The 8,960-nt window shown below is 47.8% G+C and overlaps 1 protein-coding gene across 1 annotated transcript in view; it reads right to left on the minus strand.

Moving 5' to 3' along the window:
• The window catches only part of CLMN (calmin), a 72,624-nt gene extending 64,556 nt beyond the window's left edge, over positions 1-8,068 (minus strand). Inside the window, exon 1 of the mRNA XM_072864988.1 lies at positions 7,896-8,068. Coding sequence (XP_072721089.1) covers positions 7,896-7,977 — 82 coding nt within the window. The 5' untranslated portion in view covers positions 7,978-8,068. The remainder of the gene's footprint in view (positions 1-7,895) is intronic.
• Positions 8,069-8,960: the final 892 nt, after the last annotated feature.

An 8,960-nucleotide genomic window follows, 5' to 3' on the forward strand; every position in this document is an offset into this window, starting at 1 on the left:
AAAACGCTTTCTTTTAAAGGTTCTTTGTTAACCTGGAGGCTGCAACTGCTGTGCCACTGTGGACAACAACTGCTTGAGAGAGTTTCAGTCCCTCTGAGGGACAATCCCAGGTGCAAGACCTAAATCTGAGCTTCAATATAAGTCTGGCTAAAATGTGGAGCACCTGCCCTGGGGGTCCCAGTATAAGAACAGGAGCACCATGGCATCCACTGTGATGGAGGTTAATTAGACACCCGAGACTTGTTTCACAACCAGGTAACTACAAGAGTCTCCAACCCAACCCAAACATGAAACAGAAAACTGAGAAGTCCAGTTGCTGAAAAAGCCATAAACGCACCAGTACAGACAAGTAGAATATGATTTACTGCCTTCAGATAACATTTGGTCTTCTACTTAAAATCCCTGTGCACATGAAGGCACTGGTGCCACAACCTGATCTAGCTGGGCCATTTGGTGGGTATGGGTAGAGCATCCCTGACTGTAGCAGGGCTCTGGATGGACTCGGACGTATGGAGCATCACCGACGTGAGCAAGGCAGCACCGCAGCCTGCAGGATCTGCATTGCAGGGCTGGGGTCTGGCTGGTGCGTAAATCTGAACACGCCACCAGACAGCCGTGTTTCCTGGTAAATGGACACTGCGCAAGAGCAGGAGCTTCTTTGCCCAGCTTGGGACACTACAAAATGCACTCATCCCCAGTATTAATTAGGACAGGATGAAGATCCAGAGGGATACATGCAATAAAGACAACAAGGACTGCAATATAAATGTTTCTGTTTGAAATTAATCCTGTGGCACATATTTAGTGAGCATTTATTTTGTAAACAACCAGAATTATACTACCAAAAGAGAAAAGCATTATAATTTCTGTAATGAAGCAATCAACAACATTGGTCTAGAAAGATCTCATTTCTGACTAGAAACAGCAAAAGATGCTAACATAAAAAATATAAAAAATAGGGTAACTCATTGTTCATAGATTCACTGGAACTGAATTACACTGATATATATCAGAAGTAACTTTCCAGATGCTACAGCATAAAATATGTTTTTATGTATGTCTGAACTCGTGGAAAATAATTAACAGAATCCCTCAAAGTATTACAGTATTTCAACAAATATGTCTTGAATCATGCCACTGAATTACGTAATGAGCACAGAGATGAGTATTATCTTTTAAGTGTTTTTGATAACAACTTTTCAGATTCAGTGGGATTTCTGGTTTTAGAAAGAAATCCTCTCTGCTTGCAGGTTACACATCCACAGGCATTCACTCTGTAGACATCCAGGCTGTTGCTATTATGAGCCTCCTTAGAAGATGCTGATTTAAGCTTTGTGTTTGTGGCTATAAAGCCTCAAACTACAGCTAAAACACAGCTTAGCTGTGTGCACAGAAATATGCAGCAATTATAATGAAGTAAAATCCATCCTGCAATCCTCCACCTACAGTCCCTGTATTTAACTGGTTGGGGAGAGATAAAAATAGAATAGCAGGTAAAGAGACATGTAGAAAAAAGACACTAAAAGGTGCTGTGATGCCCTTCACCACCCCAGCACTGACATCGATCTGACTGCTTATCTGGTAATTTCTTCTCCAGAATACATAATTTTGAGAATCTATTTGACTTCTACATGACAAGACAGATAACATTTGGCTCTTCCCCTTTAGACACATGCCCTTAACAATCATTCTGCAATAACAGTAAGTTTAAACTGGGCCAAAATGCCCAAGGTTGCTTCTTCTAGTCCAACAGAAAGCTGTCTTTAAAACGGAAAAAGGAAACAAAGTCATTCCTTTGTAGTATTTTCAAAGTAAACGCTACAAATACTTCAGGATGTAAGTGATATAACCTTGAAATTGTCTTCAGGAGAAAGAAAATTGTTTGAATTTCTGCCCAAGCTGAGTGGACAAAACAAAAAACAAGCAGGAAAAACTATGCGAAGTACATTACATTTTTAAATCAGCATTAGTTTTAACACAGTGTTTTGAAGACTGTTGTTTTTAAACTAACACCATTCAACTCCAGGCAAGCGATACAGTCTGAGATGTCACCAGCTCTCCTAATGCCGAAGCTGGTCACTGCTCGAACAGCTCGCCAAGGAAAGAAAGAGGTGATGTTGGCGAGCGACAGCAGATCAACCCCATGCCTCGAGTCAGGTCCATGCTTGGATGCCAAACACAAAGTCTCTTACGATGAAGTGTTCATATGCGGGTGTAAGAGTTCATTTGACTGCAGAGCTACTGGGCATGATTTGAATTTGGTGTAATTTCATCCATGCAATGAGACAGAGGGCCCAGACTTCTAATTTGTTAGAGAAATTAGGCACTGACCTTGTTAAAACTGCATGCTGAAACATGCAATCCGTACTTTGTCTTACCTCTCACTGCTCCTTTATTTCACTGCCAGGGTTTCCTACATCTGGAGCAGGTAAGTCTTCCTTCCATTGCTGACAAATGGTCAGGTATGAGAGTGCCCTTACGGAGACCATCCCCACCAGAAGACTTATGTTTCCAGCATTAGTTTTGCTTTCTTATACCTGGATCTGAATCTTTATTTTGGGGATTCGCATTTATAACTCTCGGGCCTATTTAACTTCACTTCTATATGGAAGAGCATCACTTTGTGGTTCTACAGGCCTTCGTCTAAGGTTCTCCAGGCAATTTAATCTTTCCAAATGTCACTTTAATCTACAAGGAGCTCCACTGAAATGAATATGTCTATGGGCAGAATGAAATCCTGCTGAATATGGGGACAAGTTATGGAAGAGTTAAAGGAATGAACAGTTACAGCACCTTACTTTTGTCAGAATGAATGGATACATTAAAAAAGATTCCCTTCCATTTATAAAATTTCCATGTGTTTGGAAGGCCTGTCAAACTGTAGCAAACAGGCTGAATGCTGCTGCATCTTGTAATTAAAAAAAAGAAAAAGATTACTCTCTGTAGTTCAGTGCAACAGTCGTAAGAATTATGCTTCATACATAAATGGAGAAACAAAAATATAGAGAGAGAGAAATTTTCAAGAGTTCCTGACTTGACTATGAGCATCTGCCTTCGGATGTCCATCAGAGATGCATAAGCCCCCCAAAGTAAAGATATGTAGATACTCTCACTGACAGAAAGAGTTAACTATTATTAGTTAAGGACCCCTATTAACTCTTAAGACATAGACTTCAGGACCTGTTATCTCAGAGGAAGCTGAGGTTCACACCAGTTACCTCAGTTAACTGGTACCTCAGTTAAGTGGTAACTACAGTTACCACTGTCTAAAGCTCATAAAAGTCTAGGTCTTAAGCATCCAAATGGGAGCAGAGCGAAATCAGAGAGTGCTGGGAGTTTATGACTAAGTGCTTCACCCAAAGGTACAAACGAGGGCAAGGATGGGGAGCCGGGGGGCTGGTATCGCTCAGTTTATTTCTTTCAGCCTGTCATCGCTGTTTTTTGCATTGTTTCTGACAACACTACAGTATATTCCTGTGTAGCCCTCCAAATATGTTTGAAGGCCACACAACCCTCAGCAGAGCAAGCCTGAGACTCGGGAAAGTATTTAAATCTACTGAAATCAAGGAACAAACATCTATGGATTTCTGTGGGTTCTGGATCAAACCCCGAGTGAGCAGCGAAATGACAAGTAGCAGGACTTTGGGCTCCCTTTCTAGTCCTCTGACTAGAAGAATGGTAGACTTCTACCACCCCAGCCCATGTCTTCTATTTTATTTATATATATATGAAATGATCATTCAAACCATAATTATTTTTAAATGGTGCATTTGTTTGCCAGAGATGGACAAAACATCTGACTGCACAACTATTCATCTCCACATATTTCATTCCAAGGAATGAAAGGAAAGACACGTCCTACTAAATATACATTCAGAGTATTGCAAAGTACAGGACCAAAATATCATCTAAAAGAGAATAATTCCTGCTGCTGAGGATGTTGCCTCTTTCTAGTGAGTGCAATTCACCACATAAGGGAGTATATTTTTAATGATCCTAAATCAAGCTTCCAGTAGGGAAGATATTAAAATATTCTTGTGTTGTAACAAAATGTTCCCGCTGGTGTTGTAATGAAAGAAAGAAAGAGAAAAAAAACCCCATCTCCTGGCAGGAAATTAATTATTGAGCATTCCTCTGCTTGATGATGCGCTCCTACATTCTGCACAGGCTTTCCATTTTTCTCTTTCAGTATGTGGAGAAATTCGCTATGGAGAATATACAAACAGAGCAAAGAGCACAAGAGCACAGTTTATTAAATGTATTTAGAAACCAAACAGACCTGGCGTGAGGAACTCGGTTTGTGTATCACCACACCTGGCGCTTATTCACTCTTTACATTCCCCTCTCCTCTTCTCCATCAGATTGTCACTTTTGCTTCTGTTCTCTGAAAGTACCTCTGTCGAGAACGGAAGCAGTGCGCCTGGCTTTTAGCATCACTTACCTGCGACAGCTTTGAACTATCACTTCCTTCATTGAAAAAATAAAATGGAAAATCTCAGATCTTGATGGAAAGGGAAAATAAAAGCCCATCATTGTATGCCTACGTCTAAATATCCAGATGTAATTCCATTTTTAAAACCATCCTTTTTTTCCCCCTATGTCCAGTTTAGCAAATTTCACCCCTGGCTGTCAGTTTTAGTCTCCCTGTGAAAAAGCCGAAAACCCCACGCATGCCATAATTTCACCCATCAGTTACATGACAGAATATACAGTTCCTGAGGCTACTTCTGCACCCAGCACATGCACCCAGAACAGCTCCTGAATTCGGTGGGATCGTACCACTGCAAAAGCACCCCTGTGAGAGCAGACACTTCCCCGTAACCAGCATCCTGGATCCTTCCTGGATGTGGAACTACCAACCTAGAAAGGGAAGATGCAACAGACTGAAACAGCATATGCCATCTTCAAGTAGTATTTTACATCAGCAGTGCTCTATAGCTTAGCTAAGACAGAACGAAGAACTTTTCAAGAGAAATGAATAATTTTAGCTTTTAAAAAAGAAGGCAGAAAGGGTATGGAAAATTGCTACAGCAGATGGCTGTATGATGCCTGCAGAAAGCTTAATACCAGGTCGGCTTCTCAGGTGCTAGTGGTACCATTTCTCATGGTCATCACCACTTGGGCTCATCTCCTTAGGCTCTTCCATCAGCTGCTGGGCAGGATGGCTCACACACAGCATGACAGTAATGCCTCTATCTGCCTTCTAGACCTGAAAGACCTCGTATTTGGCTGGCTCTGTGCATCAAGCAGGAGAAGGTGGTCACTCTCCATCTCTGCATGCAGACATGCCAGTGCTTTCATGTGTTGTTCATATCTGCAAATATTTAGCTGCTGCCTCCCGTCCTCTCCTTACACCTCTCCTTCTTGGGTCCCCAGATTCATATCATGGGAATCATATCCAGATTCATATCATGGGGTCCCCAGAGACCGGGAAGCACCTTCACATACATAAAATGCCCCATTGAAAGGAAGCATTCTGGAATAAGGCAAACCATCAGCTTCACAGTGCCTACCCTAAACACAGCTGGTCTTGCACGACAGCGCCACAGGAGCGGAAGACGCAGCACAGACGGGGACCCTCGCCAGCCGAGGTCTTTCAGGTGGCCCTGAGCAGCAGGGCCCCGCAGAAGCTCTGCTGGTGCTGCTGGAAACTCTGCATCATCCTTGGCTGGTTTTTCATCCTAGACTCATGACTTTCTAGGACTTCAAAACTGGTGTTGATTCTGCAACTGACAGACAATGATACTAGCGGTGATTCAGATGTTTTGAGAGGAGAGAATTAATTTTGAATTATAAAGCAGGAGCAAGTTTAATTACTACATATGAACACAGAGCATATGCTGCCATTTTACAAGAAACTATCCTGAAGAGAAGCAACATGCTTTGCCACTGAGCTTCTGAGTGACAAAAATCACACTCTCCCGAGTATCAGACTCACCATCTGTAAAATGTTTTTCATCTCCAGAAGATAATGTGAGAACTATGTGTTACAAATCATATATACTGTAAGTGATAGATATTATCACTTGCTTTGGAGCAGCATTTTAGAACAAATGCCTTTTCTCCCCTATAATAGCCCACACCAGGCATAAAACTTCTTAAAACCCAATTTAGCAGTGTAAGCAAGGTGACAACTAATATATCTCTCAAAATTCCTCTTGTATAGTAAGCAGGGAACAGGCGGTTTCTTTCATGGACATAATGTTATTCAAAGGAATTTGCCCTGTAGGATGACATTCTGCTATGGGACTATAGGAATTTTAGAGAAGGCTGTGTGCATCTGTATAAATGCATTTTAAGTTCCAGAAAGGGAGATGAGTTTAACTCCTTCTTATACGAATGATTGAGAGGCAAAATGAAAACCACATTATACTTTTTAAGAACAGGTTTCTTTTCTATTCCTTCTCAAAAAATGCCCATGAATTAACGATTAAACCCGGTTTAATCGCTACAGTTTTGAGCAACAAGAGATCAGATGCAGGCTATCCATGCTAACACACAGAATCGAAAGAGACAGAGCCAGGAGTCAGAAATGCAGAATTACACTGTAATGAGAGACTGTCAAAACCCAAGGGGAGTTCAACCCAGAATCAACAGCCCTGGCTGTACTCAAAATCTGAATTTCAGAGGTTATGACGATGCGGGTCAAAATGTTGTGGAGCGACCCCATCAGCAGTTAACTGCATTAATACAACATCAGAGCTGAAGGAATGGCTAATTTGGGTCTCTTTTCTGATAAATTATACATCTTCTGTAATCAAGCCAAACCAAAACTAATTTCCAGCAACTGCAGTGCCTCTGCCAGTAGACAGTGCTTTAATATCATTATGCATAAACAGGAAGAGATAATGACCTATAATTCAAGTCTATTATTTTTATGGAACATGAAGATACATTGCAGTATAATGCGCGCTGTTGATTACGATTGGTGTGTTACAGTAAACGAATTGTTCTCCATAAACCACTACTGCTTTCTCTTCCTTCATCGATTCTTGCTGACCTTGCCAACCACGAAGAGTTAGCTGGTGAGGAGCAAACATAACTTTGGAGGAACTACTACGCTGATCCCGAACGACATTCAAACCCAGACATTTGCATCCTTTCCGCCAGCACAGCCTGTGGCAGAATAGGAGAGCATCTCGTGGATGATTTATCCAAAAGCTCTGCCCATGTTTATTCAACAGTAGCTTACGAGAAGGTACGCTAAACTGAGTGCTGGGATAGCCATCGGCTTCCCTCCAGATTGCGCTCATACGGACCTAGAGCCGTGCCCCGACCGCGGCCGCGCACCTCCAGGTGTCCCGGTCGGAGCGGCAGGGCGGGCGCTGCCCCCCGGCTTGCGGGGCGCCCTTGCCGGGCTCCGCGGGGAAGAACGGGCGACGCTGCCGCCGCCCGCGGCGCCAGGTGAGCCCCGCACCGCTCGCTCGCTCCGCCCGCCACGGAGCCTGCACCCCCTCCCCGACGGCCCTCGGGAGGAGGCTGTGGGCGGCAGCGTCCCCCCGGGGCGGGGACACCGGCTGTGCCACCCCCGCCGCAGCATCCCCGGTGCCCGCGGAGCCCCCGCGCCCCGTCCCTCCCGCGGGGCCCGGCGCCGCTCGCCCCAGGGCCGGCGCTCTCGGCGGGCAGGGCGGGCGCGGCGCCGCGCTCGGGGGAAACTCCGGCCCCGCCGTCCTCCCCCTCGGCTGCTCCGGCCCCGCACCCGCACCGCCCCCGCCTCGGGGAGCCGGGGGAGCCCGCAGCGGGCGGCCCGGGGGGGCGGGCCGGGGAGCCCGCGGCAGCCCCGCGCCAGGGACGGGAGCGGCGGAGGAGGAAGGACCGGCACAGGGAGAAGGAGAGGAAGGGGAGCGGGGCGGCGCGGGGCGGAGGGAGGGGTTTCCGCGGGGGTGTCGGTTTACCTTGGAGGTTCTGCACTCGGATGTCGCTGATGTGCCCGATCAGCTCCTCGCGCTGGAACCAGTCCCACTCCTGCCCGGCCATGGGGACGCGGGGCCGCCCGCGCGGGGTCGGGGCGGGGTGAAGGGGGGCGGCGGGAGCCGGCGGCACCGCCACCGCCGCCTTCACCGGCACCGACGGCGGGCGCGGAGCGGAGCGGAGCGGGCGGGGGGGCGGCCCCTCTCCGCGCCGCGCCGCGCCCCGCCCCGCGGCCCTCCCCTCCCCTCCCGCCCGCCTCCCTCCGCCCGGCCGGGGGCGGCGGAGCGCTGGCGCGCAGCGGGGCGGAGCGGAGCGGAGCGGAGCGGGGCGCGGGTCGGGCCGTGCCGTGCCCCCGCCGCCGGCAGCTCCCGGCCTGCCGCCCCCTTCCTCCCCTCGGCAGCGGCGGCGGGGCTCCCGCATCGCCTCCCTGGAGAGCGGCGTGGGCGGCAGCGCGGCCCCGCACCGGCCCCCCCCTCGGGCGCAGGCGGGCCCGGCCCCGGCGCTGCCGAGCCCCTCCGGCCCGCTGCCCCGGCGGGAGCGCCCGCCCCGCCGCCCCGCGCCCCGGCCCGCTCGGGAGCGGCCTGTGGGCACTCTAAAGGGAGACGTTTTTCTTGCTGAAGCAGCAGGGGGGCTCCAAACAATACCGAGCTGTTGCCCGCTTTCGCTTTGCTGTGCCGGGGGACGGGAGAAGTGTCCTCCCCTGGAATAAATGGCACGCGTCCCTGGCAGAAATGGAAGAAGAAAGTATGAACGGCAGAGGGGTTTTCCTCGTGGAGATGAAACGCGCGCCACTGTAAATTACAATACCAGTGTGCCGTTCGCATGCTCATGTAGCCTGCTCTCGCTCGTCTATTTAGGCTGTCAGATTTCCTTTGCGGTGAATTTTCACATTGAATATCTTCATGTACACCGTTTTTCATCAAAACTGGCCAGCAACTGTTATCAAGGCTCTTCAGTATCACTAAAATCTGCGCTCTACAAACTTGGTGAACAGCATGAGCGTTTCCTCTACATACAAAGCATTTCACTACAATATACCACTGTTTGTA

This window comes from Ciconia boyciana, chromosome 6 (assembly GCF_034638445.1).
Source record: "Ciconia boyciana chromosome 6, ASM3463844v1, whole genome shotgun sequence".
In the NCBI taxonomy this organism is placed as follows: domain Eukaryota; kingdom Metazoa; phylum Chordata; class Aves; order Ciconiiformes; family Ciconiidae; genus Ciconia; species Ciconia boyciana.